Source organism: Gambusia affinis, linkage group LG23 (assembly GCF_019740435.1).
Source record: "Gambusia affinis linkage group LG23, SWU_Gaff_1.0, whole genome shotgun sequence".
NCBI lineage: Eukaryota > Metazoa > Chordata > Actinopteri > Cyprinodontiformes > Poeciliidae > Gambusia > Gambusia affinis.
The window spans coordinates 18,768,607-18,791,488 of NC_057890.1; the positions used below are offsets into that span (position 1 = coordinate 18,768,607).

Consider the following 22,882-nt stretch of genomic DNA (forward strand, 5'->3'; position numbering starts at 1 on the left):
CTGACTGGTTTACAGAAAAATGCAAATGTTTTGCTGCTCTGAGTGTTCTTTTAATAAATTACAGTTTTTAGAGTAAATTAATAAATTAGTTGATTATTTCAGTAAGTGATTCAACATGATAAATGTTAATAGCAGCTTTTACTCCTTTTTGTCGCTGCTCCTCATTTTGAGCACAAAATGCTGTCGATGGGAGAACTGGACAGAAAACAGGTAAAAAAGCTTCTGAAACTTTTCAGATTACATAAAACCTCCCTGTAAATCTACACTCTGTTCCACCCAGAACCCAGCGGACCCGAGTCCCATCAGACGGTCCGGTAATGAAAAGCATGTAGAGCGTCAGGATCAGATGAGAGGCAGCGGCTGTCTTCTTATAAATATGCATCAAATGTCCAAAGCAACGGCTGCAGGCAGCAGAGGCATGTTGATCCATGGGAAGAGACGCAGCAGACACGTGGTGTTTGGCTAACAGTGTGTGTGTGTGAGAGAGAGAGAAAGTCCCAGAGTGGTGTAATGACCCCCCAAGGGAGCAGGACCCCAGGCTGAGCCTCCCTCCTGCTGTAGGGGGGCGACAGCTGGCAGCTCCTCAGGGCCGTAATTGGCTGGCTGAGAAAATATACCACACACACCCACCACACACACACACACACACACACACACACACACACACACATGTCCACACACACACACCCCCCCCCACACACACACACCCACCCACACACACACACTCATGTCCACACACCTTCAGCTCAACCCCCAGACTGACAGTGAGGCGCTGAAAAGCCACAAAGCACCTGGTCCGAGTCGGCCACAGGGTCTCCTGGCAGCGGCAGCAGGGGCATTCAGCTGGACGGGGGGGTGGGAGGGGGGCGACTTATTCAGTGTGACACCGCCGTAAACACACACACACACACACACACACGGAGTGACAGCTCCAAATCACAGGCGACAGCTTGACTGGCAGGTGGGTCCGAACCGACGGAGGAGGGAAATATGAAAAATAATAAGCTGTGATATTACCCAGATGGGAGGTGTGTGTGTGTGTGTGTGTGTGTTGGGGGGGGGGGGGGCATCACATTTCACTCTGTGCTCAGAAACAAAACTGTTCCCTTTTTCCGCTGCAGCTTCATTTTTAATATTTGGGTTTATTAAAATCAACATGTTAAAAAAGACTTAAATTATGAGAATAAAATCAGAAAATTACAAGAAAGTTACATGAAATGCATTTAAAAATAATGGGAATAAAGATAAAATTGCACAAATAAAGTCAAAATATTCAGAGAATGAAAATATAATAAAAATCAGATTCTGATGTGTTAATAAACTAATTTCTTCGTTATACTTTGGTTTTACAAATAACTGCTCAACATTCGACTTTATTCTGAAAATATTAATGTATTCTTGATTTTAATGTCATAGTTTTATTTTATTTTGGTGTTTTTTCTAAGGATGGCTCTAAAACTCCATCGTTCAAGAACATCTACAAAAACAACTCTACCGGTAAATTAATGCTTTTTCTTCTCAAACTTTAGTTCTTATTCGTTTATCTCACAGTGCTGATGATGCTGCTGGTTCAAAGAAACGTTTTCTCAACACAATCAGAAGCTTTGATTAGATATTTGAATCATATTTGCTCAATTTAATTAATATTCAGATGAAAAAGCCATAAATATTCTTTCAGAAATGTTTTAACATCAATAATTTCTCCTTTCTAGTTTGTTCAAAGCTGCAGAGATCAGAAGTTTACGCACCATGAGGTGCAACGTTCAGGTTCATCCAGTGTGGGTGGGAAACGCCGATGTTTACGGTAAAGTTTCCTTAGTGAATAATTCAGCTGAGAAAAGTTTCACATCATCATTCATTTACATCCAACTTCACAAAAAAAGAGACGAGCTGGAGAAGTTCAGCAGAACATAAATATAAATATTACAAATTACGACACAATACAGAGATTAAATCATCTGTTTTCAGTTTCACCTGAACGCATCACGCTCACATATAGTTCCTCAGATTAAAGAGTGAAGCAGCAGAAAGGGAGAGCAGGAGGAAGCATCTCCTGGACGACAGCGGGCGGAGAAATGGTGAAAGAGAGGATGAAGAGGAGAGGAAGAGGAGAGGAGAGAGGAAGAGGAGAGAGGAAGAGAAGAGGAAGAGGAGAGAGGAAGAGGAGAGAAGAGGAAGAGGAGAGAGGAAGAGGAGAGGAGAGGAGAGAGGAAGAGGAGAGGAAGAGGAGAGGAGAGAGCGGCGGGAAAAATTCAATATATTTTTAATCTAGCGGATGTAATCAGATTATGCGTCTGCCAGGAGCGACGTATTTCATAAGGAATAACCAGTTTGGGAGCGGGAAGGGAAGACGGGCACTTTGGTTGGCCGATCTACATCGACTCTGACAGATTCTAATAAATGTGCTGGGAGGCGCCGCAGAAACACAACGCCGTGTAATCACTTTATCGTGACAAACCGGGATTCCGATGCCGTCCCATGTGAGCCGCGCCGGGGAAAATTCAATTAACCGTGAACGGCTCATGCTGGGGGAACAGAACCACACAGAGGGACGGAACGCGGGAGGATTCTGGTTCTGGCTCGGTTTCGGTCTGCAGGTCCGGTTTCAGCAGCTGCGGCTTGGAGATTTGATCCCGACCGGCCAAACGAGATAAAACGTCCCGAAGCTTCAGAGCCAGGGTAATTAGAGACAACCCAACATCTGCTGACATGTTCAACCGCGTGTGAACAAGCAGAGCCGAGGTCCAATCAGAGGCCGAAACATCCAGGTTTCCATGGCAACCACACAGAGACGACGTGTCCGAGAGGAACGGCGTCCTCGCAAGCAGCAAGGGGAAGGCAAAACTTATTCCACCAACAACACCAAAGTTTTTATTAAAAAAGAAACGCAATAAATTTGTTCACACAAAAAGTAATTAGGAAACATCCAACGACAGAAAAGGAAGACGGACGTTGAGAAAAAATGATAAATTCAGGCCTCTTTCTCAGAATCAACTTGTTTTCTCGGGATTCTGTCCAAAAAGTCTGAATACTGAGGAAAAAAAATTGTAACTTCTTTTCTTCCTGTCTTTGTAGTTTCTGCCAGTAGTAACATCTGGTTGTTGCTGATGTGACTTGTGTGATGTGAACTTGGTGTTTCCATTGCAGTTTTGAAAAACTCACTAATTTTGCCAACAGAAAATCCACCTGATCACTGAGCAAAACCGTTTAATCAAAAACTGGAGTTTTTTTTAGAAATTGGCATTAAGCAAATTAATTTTCATTCTTCCAGCATTTGAAGGTGAGAGAAGCTGAAGGATGAACTGAGTTTATGAAGATGTTCCTCCTGAAGCTGAAACCTCCAGACCAAATGCAAACCGTCTCCATGAAAAACATTCAGGTCTTCAGAAAAGCTGTAAAGTCAAAGATCAGAGGTGAAGGTAATTAAAAGTTCCTAACTTGTTCCTCTGCCTGGCTGCAGATCCTGAGGTCTGAACTTCAGGTCTGAGTTAAACAGATGAAAGCATCGAGCTTTCTCCTTGAAAGCATTTTGAAAGAATGGTTGTTCAGTCCTGATTAGCATGAAGGTTAGACGGGAACTGAATGCCGTCTAGACGACAACACTTCATCCATCTGCATCCTCAGGTCAGCTCTGTCCTAGTCAAAGCATCTCTATGAGAACAAAGCTCTTCTGCAGAACTTAGACCTTCAGGTCCCGGAGACAAATCTGAATAAACTTTTATGAAGAGTTTAAGTTAAGACTGTTTGTTGCACATTTATTAAAGAAAAATGTAGCTGAAGGAAGAAGTGGCTGAGAGCTGGAAATGTTTTTATCCTTTTTGCTTCATCAGAACCTTTAATCCAAAAAGTTCTGCTGGGTCATTAATTCATCAGGAAATCCTAAATGTGGGCGTTTTGCCCTCATTTCCAGTTTGGATTGGGGGGTCAGCTCGGTTGTGGCTCCTTTTGCACACAGATCAGCTGCTTCTGGTTCTCCAGAACTCCAGAATGGTTTGATTCACATTTTCTCAAGGTTGATGCTTGTGCACGTTTTCCTTCCACTAAACTTTCAATGACCATGCATGGATATAGTGTCTTGCTGTTCATTACCTCTTTAAAAGTGATTTTTTTTGTTTGATGTATATTTATAATGAACCCTGAAGCAGTGAGGAAGACGCTGTGACCACAAACCTTCTCCTGTAGCAGGTTTGTCCTCACAGAGTCCTGCAGATTAAACTAGGAAATTCAAGGAGGAAGAGCAGAAATAGCGTCAACGAAAAGCTTTGATTAAACCAGCAGAGGGAACAATTTAAAAGACATCTGATGAACACAGAAAGCTGAGCTCAAAGAGTTAACCTTGATGTATTTTTTATTAAATCTGAGTAGATCTTTTCATTCCTGCTTTTTCCTGTCGTCTTGTTACTGAAGAAAAAAATTAACTCAACTTTATGTTGCATTAAAGAGAAACAGAGAAAACAATAAGAGGTTTCATAAGGTACGACCTCGTTTAGGGAATATGTACAATATTCTGAATCACTGAGCAATAATCAATTTAACAAACAACTTGAATAAAACAATTCTGCTTCCAAATATATCAAGTATATTTATTTTTACAAAATGGTTGAAAGAAGCAGCTCCAATGAAAAACTAAAAACCCAAAACTAACATGACACATAATCAAATCTTAATTGAATAAAGTTAATATTTTGAATAAAAAGCTAAATATTTCACTAACTTTCCCTCCTACGGTTGAGCAGCTGGTAAAGTTCATCCCAGGTCGTTTCTCTGGCAGCGTGGTTTTACTAAGCTGATGCAACGTTTCCACTAAAAGCTCGACTGAGAATCAAAGTCAAAAGGTTTGACAACAAACATCAAATGAGTTTGAGTTGGGAAGGAAGAAGGATGTGAAGAGGAGTCAGTGTTCATTACGTCTGATCACATCTGCTGGTTAAATCGCCCCAGAAAGAAAAATTGGATTCTCATGCAGATCTCTGGTTGCATCTCTTCTCTGTCATTTCAAAGTCAGACGATCCACAACCAGAAGTGACATTTCTGGGAGGCTGATGGGATCCACACGGCTCCCGGCGCTAATCGTCGCTCCGTCACTCGTTTGACAAATGCACTTCCCTCGGCGTTTATCCCATAACTCTGTTATCGATAAGAAGCCTGCCTGCCACAACGCCGCTCACTTTCAGCACATTTAGTAAAACTTTCCTGATCTCCAGGCGTCCATTTAAAGACGTTTCTTCTCCTGTGTGGGTGTTTGTAAAACTGCAGCTGATTTGACTACAGGTAGAGAAACTAACGGTCTGAAGAGACTGCAGGGTTGAAAAGCATCATTGCAATTATGACAGAATTAAATAAAGAAGAAAATTCTTGGATTGATTGCGCCTGGTTGCCCAACAAGGTAATAAATGTAGCGAAGCAATCCGCTCAACCATTAGCTCTGGTAGAGATTTATTTTACGTCCATGTCATGCTCTCAGTTTTCCTAGAAAACAGCCGTGTCTTGTTATGAAGTAATGGCCTTAATCAGCGCTGAGCTGAATTCCTGAACCTGGCCTCACGGCTCCACCATCACTGTTTGGTTTTCTCCATGGAAACAACAAAGATCTCAAACTCACTCCAGCTTTATGACAAAAGGCTGCGAGAGCCGCTGTGATGTTCGGGGAGGAATTAAGGCGTTATGTAATCCCAAAACAGGAATCTGGTGATACATGAGAGGCACATTGGACCTTTCACATCTTGTTTGAGTTCAGCCTGGCGCAGATGGTGGCTCTGAGCTGGGGGTAACCGTGAGAACGGGCCTGCGGAGCTCAGGTTCTGACCACCAACACACAAACCGGTCCACACTAATCACACCACAGTCTCACACCTGGGAGCTTTGATTCGGCTCAATGTTGCAGTTGGACAACAATCTTAACTTAAAGCCATGTGAAACAACATCACTCTGAATAGTTAGAAATAATTAGTTTCATAGATTTTATTTTATATACAAAAGTTCAGAGTGGAACCTTTGTACTCCATCGTTCCTGGTACAACCATAAAACCAACACACACGCTACAGCCGCAAACACATAATATGTGACACACAGGAAACCTAAAAGTCTTCAGAGTGGAAAAGAGAATATACATTAAAATATACAACAACCCAGCACAAATGGAAACATCGTTCCTAGCTGGAACCTTTGAATTCACTTGTTTCTGGTACAGCCATAGATCTGACGCACAAGCTACATCCGCTAGTAGATAAAGTCGTGTCTCTACCTCACTGGGTTTTAATTTCTGCTTCAAACTGCTCTGATCTGAAGCTGGAAAAGACTATTGTTGTGTTCAGGCTGAGCTAAAAGGAGTTAGCCTACCAGCTTAGCTACTCAAGGCTAAAATAGCATCTCTATGTCAAACATACAGCTAATGCTAATGTTAGCATAAATTATTAGGGTTTCCTGAAACACAGAGAGCAGAATGGTTGAAGAACAGATTAAAACTGGGAACATCTTGGCCTGGCAGGTGAAACCATCCCCTTTTTGCCCTCCAGCGTTGTGCACATGTGCAAAATCTCCAGATGTAAACAATAACATGCAAGAGGTCCATACACCACAAACCCAGTTTTTAAACATAATTTCATCAAAAATGCAGAAAAATATCTGAGTTTTTGAAAAATACCTACATTTTTCTAACCAAATAAATAGATTGTTCCTTTAGCCAGCTAACAGCTAGCGAAGAGGCAGCACTTATCTGGCATCTCATTAAAAGAACGTCCAACCACAGGCAGCCATGATGGATCCTGGTTCCTCTGCAGAATCTGTAGATTCCAGTAAAAACCTAAAAATGCAGCGAGTTGCACAGAGATGTTTCTGCTCTGCTCTGAGCGTGTCGTTGGATTTTTTCACAGACTTAAACAGCAGGAAGAACTCTATGTGTGAACGCATTCAGCTAACGCAGACGCATAACAACATGAAGGAAGAACAGACCCTGCTCTGCTCTGATGGAGGTCAAGAGAAGGTCATCTACTGAGCTGCGGTTAACCTGGACGTCTCCTGAAACGCCTCCGCTCTCAGTTGCAGCTGCCGCTTTCACACGGACGGGCGTTTGACTGTAAACTGAAGATTTACGAAGCTGGACGGAGGTGAAGATTTGAGCCTCAACACCTGCCGTAGCGTCCCTGACCCTGAAACAGCACATGCTGTACTTTCAGTTTTAATGTTTCTGATATAAATCTAATAAACAGAAAGATGAAGAACAGCTCGGTGTGACGAAGAAAACTGGAAATATGATGAACATAACTTTCTTTTGATGTAAGAGTAAGATAACAGAAACCTTGAATTTATCTGTTTTTATTCACGGAGACAAATTATCTGTTTCCTCACTGCAGAGAGAAGGAATAAACGGTTGAGCAGATGGTGCAGTTATTGTTGACAACAACATTTAAAGCAAAACTGTATTTAAAAATATACATGTTAAACTGATACTGTTTACTTTCCTCACAAACACCAAGACTCCACTGCTGAAGGAAAAGCAGGTTGAAGCTCATTGAAGCAGGAATTGATCCAAGATCTGTCATTGTCAATAGATGAACTGATCAGGCTGTTCAATCGATCTGACCAATGAAACATAAAAGATATGAAATGTATTCATTGGTTTTGGTCCACTGGACCCTCTCCAGTCTGCAGTTCAGTATTGGTGGATTTCTCTGTGACTCCAAATGATCCTTGGTGCTGATTGGCTGAACCAAGAGTGAAATGAGGAAGTCTGTAGTTAACGGGTTGTGCAACATTTTAATATATGTTTTATTACATTTATTAAAATGTAATAAAACATTTTAATGTAGATTCTGTTAAAACAGACAGTTTTATGTTTTATGGAGGCTTTCAAGTATTTGTGGATTTTATCTAAATGCAGGTGAAATTTGTCCCTGAAAATTATTTATCTGACTTTAATACACTCAGGAAATGAAGGAAGTTTATATTTTTGTAGAAATCCACTGAGATCCACAGATCAGAAATTAGTTTTAATGTTTTGGGGGGATTTTGGCGTTTGGATTAATAATCTGGACTATTCCTAAAGAGTGAAGAGCAGCAGGGAACCGTTAGAAGAAGTTAAACTATTGAAAAATTCCTAAAATAGCACCATAAAGTCAGTGATTTTATTTACAAAAAAGAAAAAGCAAAAACATTCGATACTAAAGGAGAAAAACTTCAGACTAATGTGAGACTGAGAGAGTTTAATCTGAGATCTGAGGATTATTTCTGGTTCCAGAAGAACGACCTGCAGCGTTAACTCGTCCAAAGAGATTTTAACAGGAAGTTTATGAAACACAGAGGAGATGAGCTGCTGCTCATCATTCACTCTAAATGTTCAAATGTTAAAAGTCTTTAATGATAAAATATTTCTGGAGAGTAAACTGTGAAAACATCTCTTACTGCAAACTTCTCTCTTCAAGGAAAACAGAAACAAAATGTGAATTTTTTCCACTTGGGTTACTTTGCAGAACAATTAGTCCCATTTTCCAAAAACACCATAATTGCAGATGCTTTATTAGCTTGGTATAACAGGATGAAGAGTGTGCTTTCAACTAGAAAGCTCAGTAAAGACGGCGCCAAAAAACATCAGCATTCACCTTTCCCTCGCTGCCTAATTTTCTGTGGGGCGCTAATCAAGCGCTTGTCTCTGCTCATGAATTTAGAGGGAAACCTCCAGCATTTAAATGTGCATTTAATTGCGTCGGTTCTGGAAGCGTCGTTAAGTAAGAGCTGAGAAATACATTTCTTAATGCGACTTAGTGATGCCCGGCAAATCAAAGACCATCAAGCGAATTAATGAGGGTGAGCGGTGAGCGCATTAAGAGTAGAGACGGAGCGTCTCCATAAACAGAAGCAGAGACAGAGGGACGGCTGGCAGCGCCAACGCTCAGCTCTCACCTGCAGCACAATGCAGCCACTTTAATAGTGCAAACACACAAACACCTCGCTGTTTCTGAAAGCCTCTGCAGCAGCATTCCTCTGCTGATGAATAGAGCGCTGAGAGCGTCTACAGAAGAAGAAGAGGAGGCGAAACGGTGAGAGCGGAGGAAAAGGAAGAGAGGAGAAATATGAAACCTTCCTGGTTATTAAAAGCGTCTTACGAGGCAGCGCTCCTGTCGTTAAGTATCTTTCAATTATTAACGAAGCCGCCGCTTTTATCCGCTGGCAGAACCGTTTCACTGATGGCCTCCTCGTCATTCCTGCATCCAAACACACACACACACCTGAGACAACACACACACACACACACACCTGAGACAACACACACACACACACACACCTGAGACAACACACACACACACCTGAGACAACACACACACACACACACACACACCTGAGACAACACACACACACACACACACCTGAGACAACACACACACACACACACACCTGAGACAACACACACACACCTGAGACAACACACACACACACACACACACCTGAGACAACACACACACACACACACACACCTGAGACAACACACACACACACACACACACCTGAGACAACACACACACACACACACACCTGAGACAACACACACACACCTGAGACAACACACACACACACACACCTGAGACAACACACACACACACACACCTGAGACAACACACACGAGGCCCTCAGCAGTGATTGTTCAGGTCAGAACTGAAAACGGCTCCATAAAACAAACATTTCAGACCATCTGGGAGCCTTTCAGCAAGAACTGAACAACCTGCTCCCCGCGCTCAGAGAGCCGCCTCTGGGGGGAGCTGTAGGTGTGCGCCGGGGACCGACCCGTTCGGGCCGATCCCCTCCCCTCAGCTGTCAAGTGCTTGTCAAGAATCAGCAATAAAGCAGAGCAGATAAGGAGAGATTGGAGATAGCTGGGACTGAGCTGTGGGCAGTAAGAGAGGAGCTTTTAGGATGTTCTCCAGCCTCTGTTTGCTGCTCCAAATGTTCCCGGCCTCCGATGAGCCCGTCTCATCGGACAGATTACCAGAACTAAAGCTGCCGGGGCAGAGATCCAAACACGGCGCTGTCAATCTGCAACCTGAGAGCAGAGCAGATTGCTGCAGAGAAAGCAACGCCTCGTCCAGGAATCATCCAGGATGGAACCGGACCCGGACCCGGCGAGATTTACCCAACAGGTGATAAAGTGACAGTTCAACTGGTTCTGGTTGCAGAACATCCCGGCCGGTCCGGATCGGACCAGGAGGAGCCAGTCCTGGAATACTGGACACTTTCCACACTGCACTGCAAAACCATTTACCAAGAACGTCTGACCAGTTTCTGGAGCAAACACATTAATTCATAAAACTAAATGAAATCCAGTCGGTTCTTCAGATCCACTGGTGATTTCCCAGCATCCTGAGCAACATAAAGAGAAAATCATGAATAATTTTCATGAAAATTATTCACATTTTATATCAGCCTCTTCAGGAGAAGAAATGAGAATTATATCAATAAGCTGCACACATTAAATGTTTTCTAATTTATTGGTTTTTAATGATGTTTTATTGAACAAAGTGGAGAAATTAACTTGAACTACTTACAATTATTTGGAAAAAATGTTCTGCCAGGAGTATTTTTAAAATCTGTACTTTTTATTTTTCTTATTTTTCCTAAACTTCACCAGACTCTGACACACCAGCAGTTTAAAGTTTTCTCTGATTTTATCATTTTTTCAGTTTTATGCCTTACTGTCATTTTCATCAACTTTATATTTTAATGATGTAACTTTTCTTGGTCAGCTACTTTCACATGAGCATCATTTTTGATCCTGGAGGTTTTAATGGTCATTAATTGGGATTTCTCTTTCCAACAATAAGTCAGATCTCAACATGGAGACGTTTGTGACGGTAAAAGCCGTTTGTTGGCCTGACCGGCTTGACCGGCCTGGTTCCAGCTGCGCTGCGGTTTGAGCCGGTCTCCATCCGGTCTCCATCCGGTCTCCATCCGGTCTCCCTCCGGTCTCCATCCGGTCTCCATCCGGTCTCCATCCGGTCTCCATCCGGTCTCCATCCGGTCTCCCTCCGGTCTCCATCCGGTCTCCATCCGGTCTCCCTCCGGTCTCCCTCCGTCTCCCATCCGGTCTCCATCCGGTCTCCATCCGGTCTCCATCCGGTCTCCATCCGGTCTCCATCCGGTCTCCATCCGGTCTCCCTCCGGTCTCCATCCGGTCTCCATCCGGTCTCCCTCCGGTCTCCATCCGGTCTCCATCCGGTCTCCCTCCGGTCTCCATCCGGTCTCCATCCGGTCTCCATCCGGTCTCCATCCGGTCTCCATCCGGTCTCCCTCCGGTCTCCATCCGGTCTCCATCCGGTCTCCCTCCGGTCTCCCTCCGGTCTCCATCCGGTCTCCCTCCGGTCTCCATCCGGTCTCCCTCCGGTCTCCATCCGGTCTCCATCCGGTCTCCATTCGGTCTCCCTCCGGTCTCCATCCGGTCTCCATCCGGTCTCCCTCCGGTCTCCATCCGGTCTCCATCCGGTCTCCATTCGGTCTCCCTCCGGTCTCCCTCCGGTCTCCATCCGGTCTACAGCCGGTCTCCCTCCGGTCTACAGCCGGTCTCCATCCGGTCTCCATCCGGTCTCCATCCGGTCTCCATCCGGTCTCCCTCCGGTCTCCACCCGGTCTCCATCCGGTCTCCCTCCGGTCTCCATCCGGTCTCCATCCGGTCTCCCTCCGGTCTCCATCCGGTCTCCATCCGGTCTCCCTCCGGTCTCCATCCGGTCTCCATCCGGTCTCCATCCGGACTCCACCCGGTCTCCATCCGGTCTCCAGCGGTTAGAGGGTGTTGGACAGCGATCAGTGCTCATCCACCGTGACTCTGAGTGTTTCTGCTGCGCCGGCGCCGGGCGTGCTGACGAACGTCTCCGGGGACTCCTGTCCAATTACGACTCAAAATGAGCCGACGGAACGTGGAGATTGGACTGGAGCACAAAGGTGATGATGGAGGGAGACGGGAAGCTAAGAGCTGCAGATACGAGTAGCACTCGACGTTAATGTGTCAGGGTGGTGGGGGACCCGCTGAGGACCGACTCCACCCTCAGGCCGCCATTAAGCAGCAAAAGGCTGTAATGATGTCGAGTCCAGCAGGCGCTGCAGCAGCAGGTTAACCGTGCTTGACACCATTACCCTGATCTCGTAACTAAGCTGAGAATTTCAGGTTGCAATCCAAATTTCCTCCTCATCACATGAAAAGTGACAAATGGAGAGATTTCAGTAAAGGTTTTAATAGACGCCGTTGCTCCGAGGGATTTCATTTAAAATGTCAGATATACTCCACTCTAAGAGCCATTAGGCAGAAACGTGTTCGTCTATAAAAGAGCTCTTCTGTGTGTGACTGCGGTTTAATAGCCGGCCATACGTTCACGCTTCAGTCTGGATTTAATGGTGCAGACAAGCAGGAGCCCAAAGGCCTGAAACATCCAAACTCCGCGCCGGGCAGCGCACAGGAAATGATGTCATTCTGCTGGTGGTGAAGCTCAGCTGCACGTTCAGCATGTCTGACACCAGAAACAGCAGAGGTTATCACAATATGTCTGATTTCACCAATCCTGAGGGAAGGCAGAGAAAACAGGACCTGAAGATTTTTATAAGTTATGTTTCATTTACAGAAACATGAGAAAACGTTTTGCATAAAGTTTAAAAACAACAAAAGAAGCTGCAATCTGTCAGTTAGTAGAGAGAAACTCTTTCCTTCATCAGTGGAGGTCAACGTCAATGGCCTAGTTAAAACCTTAAAGGTCGTAAGCCAGAAGTTTAAAGGTCATGGGCTGATCCCAAATCAGAACCAGTCAGAACTTCACAGACCCGAAGCCAGCAGGAACAGCACAAAACTCCACTGATGAAGGAAAATCAGCTGCAATGAAATGATTGTTTTACCAAAACTACAATAAAAACTAAAACTGCTGGAAAAGATCAGCGGGTCGGATTCTGATCTGTTCATCAGGACTTCAAGAAAAGTTCAGAAAGAAGAAACAAAATCTAAGCAACGCTTGTGTTGATGTTTGTGATCAAAGTTTTCTTATTACACATAAATAAATATACGGACATTTTGATACAGATAAACTCATCTAGTGTAAATTTATTATGGGCAAAAAAACGTTCAATACTTCGATAACGATATCACCGACAACATTCAGCATATTGTTCAACAAGGTTTTTACATTTTTACCTTCCTCTATAAAGTCGCTACTTTAAAAAATACATATTTACACAAAATGAATATGTTTAATGTGTCAAAGAAAATAAAACGGATCAATGGAAATGTAGGCTAATAAAAACTGAAATCAGCTTCCAGATGGAAAATAAAAATATTTAAACAGAAATTAAACAGAACTTTAGTGTCACAAGATGCTAAATAAAAAAAACAAAAAACCTGCAAAACTAAAGAGTCTTGTTTAATATTTTAAACAAGATTCATTTTAGTATTTTGTCTTTTTAAAATCCTAAAAAGAAAATGATCCTTTTGAAAATGCTCAGAAAAACTTCCACTGATTTATTTAAATGTTTATCAGCGTTAGCATGTTAGCGTATCGAGATAAAGTTCCTTTTCCAGGCAGGTTTTTCTACCGTAACAATGTGACTGATATCAAATTTCCCAGCCCTGATTTATTCACATAAACATTGACATCCTCTCTACTTATTTCTTCTTTTTTCTAATTCAGTTTTAGTCAGACATGATTCCAAAATAAGTTCTCAAATGTGTCCTTGGAGTGAAAAAAAAACCAAACACAAAAGACATCCTGACATGAAAGCAATTTCATTTCAAAGATGGAGAGTTGTAGTACAAGATATGAGTATCAGTGGCAATCCAAAAATAACCCGCTATCAGGTAAATCCTCTCAACGACAAAGTGGCGCAGACAAGTGCTCTTCTGCTTCCTGACACAAAGAAAACACGGCTGCAGCGGCAGCGAGCGAGGAACATGTTTAAAGTTTTTCTCTGGCAGTCAGCGGCCCGTAACCACAGCAACAGCAACCCGCTCCGCATCAAACAGGAGAAACATGTCTCTGTTTAAAACTGATGCTTTTTACCCAGGAGGGAGCATTTGGACAGAAGTGGTTCAAATTAGAATCTAACATCAGATATTTATTAGAGAGAAAAGCCGATATTTAGCTGCTCCACCTTTAACTCAAAATCCAGCTTTTAGTTTCGTCTGTAGAAAAATATCAAGTTGAAAAACATTTTAGTTAAACGCTTTATAATCAGGTTTTGGTTTGGATCGTTTAAATATCTGAACACTTCAGCTGTAAGTTAGTTTAAATGTTTCCAGAGCAGAATTATCAACCAGTTCAGTATTTGTGAGCTGGAGACGATCCGAGGTAAACGCCTTAAAATACTCTGGAATATTCCTTTAATCACACTGAACTGTTTGATCACTGATCCAGACTTTAGGAACTGGGAGTTGAATCCAAGCGACGCAGAGATGAGCTTTCAACATAAAATAAAATAATAAAAGATAATAATTAGAGATGTTCTGCTGAAGTGGTTTGAACTTTCAACAGTTTCCAAACAGAAAGTCCAGATAAGAGAATCATTTTGTTCTTGGTTATGTGCCCATGGTTCTTCTGCCCAACTGTTTGCTTTTTTTAAAAACTCATTTGAAATAAATAAATCAAATCAAAAACTAAAGAGTCAGCATTTCTACACAGAACACAGAAACAAGCTGCAGCTTTTACATCCTCATTTTGGATGATGACTGTGAATCTCCTGGAAATCCAAGCAGAAATTGTGAAATGCTAAACATTTCAGTCTGCAGTGAAAGAGAAGTTGATCATATTCTGTAAAAATGAAAGCAGAACCGCCACCAAACACTCAAATCCTGCAGATTTCACAGAAATAATGTGGCAGCTACAACAAGATGGCCGACCTCTCGGGGTTACATCATGCTGTCTCACCGAGTTTCTGAAGAAATGTTCTAGGATTATAAATTATTAGTGACAGATGAAGGCAGTGTTTTATGCGTTGCCAGGGAAACGAGGCCTGATGAAGGTGGAGAAAGGTTGGAGAGAAGTCGTCGCTCTGGGTCTCGTGTTCATGTTGGCAAGTCGTGGAAAACATAAAACACCAAATGCAGTCATGCTAAAAGTAAGTACACCCCCTCCAACCTCCAGGTTAAAAACAATCAAGTTCAAAACGTCACAACGCTCGTTATTGATGGCAAAAATCACAACACCCCATTCTTCTATATTCATGTACAGACGCTGTTAGTAGCAAAAAACTTGATATAGACCAATTCTGATGAAGCTTCCACAGGCCCACAGCCTCAGGCGGCCACCGCCGTGCTTCACAGCCGACATCAAGATGTTTTATGTTTCTGTCCAGAAGTTTTGATCGTCGTTCAAAACAGCTTAGAAACATAAACCTCTTCTACAATAACTTATTTTAGATTCTTTTTTCCCACAACAGACCAGGTGGTAGCCATGGCAACTGATAAAACCCCAATCTGTTGACCTCTACTCAACCATCACTGGTTATACTGGAACTCCTCCACCTGATGCTGGAACCTTCAATACTAATCAATCAATCAATAAATTCAGAAACAAGGCAGTTCAAAGAGCTTCACATTATAAAAACACAAAACTAGAACAACAACTGAGAGGCAGAAATTCAGCTGGAAACCATGAAGCTGACGGCTCAGCCACTGGTTTCAGCTAAAACGTTTCATCTGATCGTCTGTTTCCAGTCAAATCAGGAACTCATGAGCTCAATGCAAAGCTTCCCATTGGTTCTGGTGGCGGCGCAATAATGCAACTTAAACTGGAAGCACAAACAGTAAAGCTGCAGCTAATGAAGGTGAAGTGCTCCGACTAAATCAGACGTTAGTGATTCTGGAAGAGACAACAAGCAAACCTGATGGGAATAAATTAATCAAACATAAGATGCAACCTGAAGAGGTTTTAGTTTTTTGTTTTTTTAACAGTAGTCGAAGATGTTTCCTCCGAGTTGTAGTGTGTGTAGAGCGCCCCCTGGCTGCAGTCTGCAGAGGTTTTCCTTCAGTCCAGACATTGGCCCAAAACAAAGATGGCCGATAAGAACCAGAAGGATTGTAACTATTTCAGGAAGTAATAAAAGTTGAAATGGTCTGAAATATGGAAGGATTTCACATGAGAACTGAACAGAAAACATTTGTTTCCATCATGAATGAACTGTTTGTTGACAGAACTGTTTTTCTGTTCCTTAAATGCATCAGAACTGAAACGTTCCACATGTTTTAGCTTAAGAACCAATCATATAATTAATAAAACAAAATTAATTCAGTTTTTTGTGTTAAAAAGGAAATCAGATCTCTGACTCTTCCTTTACCAACCGTTCTATCCTAAACTTAAAGATCATGACTGATTTCAGGTTTTGTATTATTTAAATAATAACTTTGATCATTTATGTGTTGCCCCCTGCTGTGCGTAACAAAGAACGCAGGTTTCACTTGAATTTTGTCTTCAGGAGAAGCTACGGTTCTCTTTCAATCATGTCTTTGGTTCTGGTTCTGGTTCAGGTTCTGGACTTTCAGTTCCAACAGGAAAAGTTTGAATTATCTATGGGAGGAAGATCTTTGAAGGATAAAGTTGTTTCCAGAAAACTTAACCTGGTCTGCAGATACAAGATGTTAACTTTAAGGTCAAACTGTGGAAATGCAGAAAAAGACAAGATTGTTTTCTTGCTGATTGAGGTTTTGTGTTTTAAACTGGAAGCTAGAGAACATGATCGGTTCTGCAGCGGCGGCTGAACGGGGGTTTTTCTGCACAACCAGCTGGATCTGGAGAGAATCAGCTCAGTCTATTACATCACACAAATATTCCTGCTAGAAGGACTCCACCCTGCAGCGCTGTTCCACTTTCAGCAGCATGTGCATCTATTTAATGGAGAGCAATAAAAAAAGACACCAAGTCCAGGCTAACTCCGGCTCCGGCTGCCAGAACCCAACATGGAGGCGTTTCTACCTGGAATCTGTCAGCTTCACTTCCTGTTCCCGCCTCCTTTCCTCAGACGCCTCTGTTTTTGATCGCCCTTTGTTTCCTCTCTTTCGGGTCGCAGTCTGCAGGGCAACACTCGCAGCATGACACGTCCGTCGCCCAGAGAGCGAGGCGAGCGGAGCGGAGCGCCGGAGCTCCCAGAATTCATCAGCTCTCTGATGACGCTCATTTAGTTCTGCATGTGAATCTGCAGAAAACGTGTCAGAGTGCAGGATGATTAAAAAACCTGCTTCAGCCTACAGAGGTTTTTATATTTAAGCAAATGAAAAGCAGCAGCATATGAGGAAGGTAAAATAGACGGCGATGAAGATGAGTTTGTGTGATTTGGTGCTGCTCTGCCTCACTCTGACCTGTCGCCGTGACCCCTGACAAACACTCACTACCACGTTCCAGCCCGTTTCTTTCTGGTTTTGGCTTCACTTCCAGCATCCATCACTCTCACACAAGGAGATATTCCCCCTCTTCTCTTTCCCCGGGCAGATCGCCAGGGTTCTGTTTCCTCTCATCCTGATCTCTCAACTCCATTTGGTCACAAAGAAGAACAGATTTTTTTAGTCAAACAAGATTAATTTTCCCACCTAGAGGTCAGATCTGCATGAAGATAACTGCAGTGAGGAGCTGAGAGTAAAATAAAAACAGGAGGAAGAAATCTGCACTTGTGTCTGTTAATCCAAACGACATAAAGCGTTTGGTTGGTCGCTGGGGGAAACTCTCAGGTTCAGAGCTGCCTCATGCAATACCTCTGAGAATCAGACTATAACAAAGTAAAGCACTAAAACTCAGCCGGAGGGAGTGATTAGTGTGAACGTGTGTGTGTTTGCGTGTACAGCGGAGTGTGAGGAGCCACGCTGCAGGCGGTGCATTATTAAACAGATTTGTCACTTTGGACTGGCGGCGTTATGAGCGCGCGGCGAAGCTCCAGTGGAAGAACCGGGGAGGAGGGAACGCTGGGAAAAAACTGAAAATGAGACGGAGATAAAAATAAAAACAGGTGGAAAAACAGTGATAAAGACAGAGGGATACACAGTTACACTTCTGAAGGCTGGTGGGTCAAAGGTTATTAAAATGAATAAATAAATGGTCAAAATTTATAAATTATATGCAGACATGTGACCAACACATCAGGCAGGGGCAAAAAAACAAGCAAAAAAATGAAAGCAAATCAAAGATTAATAGTGGAAAAAATAAAATTATATGGAATAAACTGAATTATAAAGGGTGCAAAACTAAAAGTAATACATTAGTATCATTAATATCATTTCTGCAAGGTGAAAATGATATTAAAACATCTTAATCAATTAATAAATAGCAAAATTAAAAGTGGGCATAAAAAATATTCTGTGAAAAAATGGATTCTTTAAGTATAAATATTCGTTAATGTCTAAAAACTGTATGAATAAGTGCAATTAATAAAAATGTTTAAATAAAATAAATTAAACTTTGCAGTGGGGGCCTTTGTGCCCGCGGCCCCCAGCAGTTTGTTACGGCACTGGGAGAGAGAGGAAGGGCAGAAACCACAGAGAGAAGACGACAATAAAAGCTGCAAACAGAGAAATCAAATGATGAAAACAAAAAAAACAAAAAACAATTAACATCATCTTCACAAAAGATTAATTTTCACTAATCAACGCGACGGAGGGCAGACATTAAACACAGTTTAAGGTCTGAATTAAAGCACTTAATGTTGACTTGTGTCCTCACAACACGAGCAACACCTTCACACACACACACACACACCCCTACACACACACACACACGCACCCACACACCCCCCCCACACACACACACCGCTGAGTGTGTTACAGTTGTGTTAGAAATCCCTGCGGCTGCTGTTGACTGAGAAAAATACAGAAATAAATAAAAATGCAGTTTCTGCATCTGCAGCAACAAGAAACAACACTTGTTTTAGTCAGACATAACATCAAAGAGACAGAAAATGTCCTCCATCTGTGTGTGTGGGTGGGTGTGCGCGCGTGTGTGTGGGTGTGCGCGCGTGTGTGGGGGTGTGTGTGCGTGTGTGTGTGTGTGTGTGTGATCTGAAAGCCTGCGGAGGGCAATCTCACTTTTGGAGGAAATCAAACCAGACTAAAGCTGGAACAGGCAGCGAACGCAGAGAACAGGATGAGAACAAAGAGTCCGAGAACACAGAAACCTCTCACACACACACCCACACGCACACACACACACACACGCACGCACCCGCACACACACACACACTGCAGAGTGGGAAACCTGCGAACGCAGCGCTGTGGTGGATTGGGAGTGAGTCAGCACGGAGACGGGAATATTTCCGTTTATGTTCACCTGAAGCAGACGAGCTGAAACGCAGAAACCCTCCAGGATGCAGATCAGAAAATGTTCAAACTAATTTTACTTATTAAAATAATTTATCGTTTGTATTTTAAGAAAATATTCCTGTATTTTGGTGCCTTCGTTTCCCGTCTGAGCTGTTGATCATCTCTGACTCCAGAGATCGGAGGAGATCAGAACTCTTTTCTCCGTCGGGCCGACTGTCCGCCTCCATCACCCAGACGCTGAATGCCGGATTGTTCCTCCGCCGTGACGGCGAGCCACTAACCAACACGCCTCCCTGTCGGACCGACGTCTACGGGCCGAACCCGGCGGCCGAGGAGGCAACGAGGGGAGAAACGAGTGGCGATGTGGAGGATTCGGGAATCAAACACGGAGGACGACATCAACTGGTTTTTGATCCATCAACCCAAGACAACCACAGAAATAGTTCGACTTCACCATCATCTCATCCTGCGTCACATTCTGATGCAGGAAGCTAAAAGTGAGGAGGACACGCTGTCCTCACCTCCCTGGACGGGAATCAAACTCCACCAGGAGATTTAAAGACGTTCGTCTGAAAATTCACTGATTTGAATCAAAATAAACTCAAATTTCACTGGAGCTGAACTGAGATAAACACACACACACACACACACACACACACCCACACACACCCACACACACACACACACACACACACACACACACACCCACACACACACACACACACACACACACACACACACACACACACACGCAGCCGTGTCTTCATGGGGACTTTACGTTGACTTCCATCCAACATGGTGGGGTCAAAGGTCAAGCCCCAGCTGTGTGCGCTGTCTATTCAGAGTGGAGCTGCAGGAGGCGGTGTGTGTGTGTGTGTGTGTAGGAATGTGGAGTTCATGTTCGTCTGCTTCTCCTGACTGAGGAAGAGGAGCAGACACACCCTGCTGATCTTCCTCCCGTCATGGCCGTCAGAGAACGGGTTCCTGCGTTCCCGTCCTGATGCCACCATGTTGGCGTTCTGTTCCTGAGCAACGACCCGGCAGCAAGCGGCTCTTCAGTAAAACGCCGCCACTTCAGAGAGCAGCGGAGGGAAACGAGTCAGAGCTGGACTCACACCGTCCCACCTGTTGACGCCTGAATCTGATCATCAATCAGTGATTATCAATCAGTGATCATCTATCAGTGATTATCAATCAGTGATTATCTATCAGTGATTATCTATCAGTGATTATCAATCAGTGATCATCTATCAGTGATCATCTATCAGTGATTATCAATCAGTGATTATCTATCAGTGATTATCTATCAGTGATTATCAATCAGTGATCATCTATCAGTGATCATCTATCAGTGATTATCAATCAGTGATCATCTATCAGTGATCATCTATCAGTGATTATCAATCAGTGATTATCTATCAGTGATCATCTATCAGTGATCATCTATCAGTGATCATCTATCAGTGATCATCTATCAGTGATTATCTATCAGTGATTATCAATCAGTGATTATCTATCAGTGATTATCTATCAGTGATTATCAATCAGTGATTATCTATCAGTGATTATCAATCAGTGATTATCTATCAGTGATCATCCAGGAGTTTGGGGTCAGATGTTTGGGAATGACATCACAACCTCCCTGTTCTCGCCTCAGACTCCTTTCTGTTTTGGGTTGGAGGATGATGATGGTGGGATGACAAAAGAGGAGAGGAAGCATTGAAGGAGTAATGGGAGGGTCTTTAGGGGTTCGCCCCCCCCCAGCCCCCCCGCTGAGCGAGTCGGGGGGGAAAATGACTTATTTATCAAACGGGCTGAAATATTCATGGGCTGAGATGCTTAATGACGGCAGCAGCTCCCTCACTTTGACTTTAATAGCTGTTTGACAGACATGTTTCACCTTTGACCTCATGCATTTCACAGAGGATCAGCTCTGTTCCAGGGAGTGTGTGTGTGTGTGTGTGTGTGTGTGTGTGTGTTGGACTAAACGCTGGAGATGAGATGTAATGTTGTTCAGCAGCAGCCGCTGCGGCAGGCAGCCATGAGGAAATGTTTCAGGACAAATTCCTGGAGGGGCGGATTGTTTCTGGGGGGCTCGGGGGGGGGGTCCTGTTCCCACTTTTAGGCTGAAATGGGAGAAGTTTGGGAATGAAGGAGGTGAGGGTTAATGAGATGGACAGAGCGGAAAGCAGCGCAAACTGTGCGTAATTACGCAGCGCGGCCGCGACCTCGCCGCCTGCGCCCCGCGTCCCACCCTTCATTCCTCGGAGCGCCGCGCCGCACTTTCCCGCTGCTACCGCGCTGCGCCGCGCTCCGCGCCGCGGCTGCGGTGTGGAGAAACTCCCGGCCGCTTACCTTAACACGTTCCAGCTTTTCAGAGGGTCCAGGTCTGAAATTATAGAAACCATGGTCGGCTGGCGGGGCTGGCAGCACCGGGAGAGGGCGGGAGGAGGAGCAGCAGAAAAACCAGCGAAAGAAAAAAGCGGCGCAAAGGCTGTAAAGTCCGTCTGCGAATGACAGAGAAGGAAGGGATGCGAACCGTCCTGGTTGTTCAGAGGGTGACGAGCGCTGTCACTGCTCTCTCTCCCTCCCTCTCTTTCTCTCTCTCTCCCTCCCTCCCTTTCTCTCTCTCTCCCTCCCTCCCTTTCTCTCTCTCTCCCTCCCTCCCTTTCTCTCTCTCCTTCCCTCCCTTTCTCTCTCGCTCTCTCTCTCTCTCCGCCCCCTCCTGATCCCCGTCTGCGCGCAGCAGCCGCGGCTCAGAGCTTCCTCTGCTCCGTCCTCCAGAAGCTGGCAGCTGCTGCAGGAAACGCAGCCATGCAGCGGCATCAGTCCGATGTTCCAGAATGTAACCAGAAAACGGTTTCTGTGCCGTTTGGTTTTCTGTTGCTTCGGTTTGGGTTCACACTTTGACCGAGGAAACAGGCAGAGATCATCCACTTCGTTCACTAATAAAATGTTCTCATTTCAAACTGTTCTAATTGGTTTCATTACTAAATATGAAACTAAAATCCATTTGTGGAGGAAAACCAGAACTCTGTTTAGGTTTCAGAATGACTCAGAGGCGGTTCTTGTGTGAACGGTGCCCTGGGCGGATATCGGCCCCCGTTTTGTTTCCAGATGAAGGTTTTAATAATCTCAGACTTTCTTATAAACCCCTGAGGAATAATTCAGTCTTTATATTATTATGGGATGTAAAGCAAATAAACAATAAAATGCTGATTTCTTTGAGCTTCATGAATCTGAAAATCTGTTGATCAATTTTTTCAGATTTGTAACTAAAGTTGATGAACTGAAAAAGTGGATGACCCACTCATTATTGACTCAATATATATAAATATAATAAATATATATGAATCGCTTAAAAATGTCTCCGCTTGAAAAATCTGAAATATTAACCATTTTGAAAAAGTTTGACCAGAAAAAGTATAAATTTCTATTCTGAGCTCTAAATAAAATCAGAACTGTTATCATTTATGGGCAGCGACATCGTGGGGGTGAAGCCATTCCTCAAGTGTAAGCTAAATCTCTGTTCTATAATTTGGTCATTTTTGAGTTATGATCCATTTAATCTCCAGAAATCAGTTTAAATCATTTGTAGCTTCATGGAGCATCGCTGGATGAAA

General features: G+C 43.6%; 1 protein-coding gene and 1 long non-coding RNA gene across 18 annotated transcripts in view; one reads left to right on the forward strand and one right to left on the reverse strand.

The window, feature by feature from the left end:
* The window catches only part of celf2 (cugbp, Elav-like family member 2), a 480,486-nt gene that overhangs the window by 169,354 nt on the left and 288,250 nt on the right, over positions 1 to 22,882 (reverse strand). For 7 of the 17 annotated variants that reach the window (XM_044109123.1, XM_044109121.1, XM_044109122.1 and 4 more), the window contains exon 1: positions 21,615 to 21,819. The exons of 7 other annotated variants lie outside the window; for them this stretch is intronic. In XM_044109123.1, the coding sequence (XP_043965058.1) occupies positions 21,615 to 21,667 (53 nt within the window). In that variant the 5' untranslated portion in view covers positions 21,668 to 21,819. Of the gene's footprint in view, positions 1 to 21,614; positions 21,899 to 22,882 lie in introns of those variants that run through there. 3 more of the 17 variants (XM_044109115.1, XM_044109112.1, XM_044109126.1) reach the window with 3 other exon arrangements.
* LOC122826792 lies at positions 1,446 to 3,773 on the forward strand. The gene is made up of 3 exons (XR_006369871.1): positions 1,446 to 1,497; positions 1,713 to 1,804; positions 3,272 to 3,773. It is a non-coding gene; the product is annotated as an uncharacterized LOC122826792 (long non-coding RNA).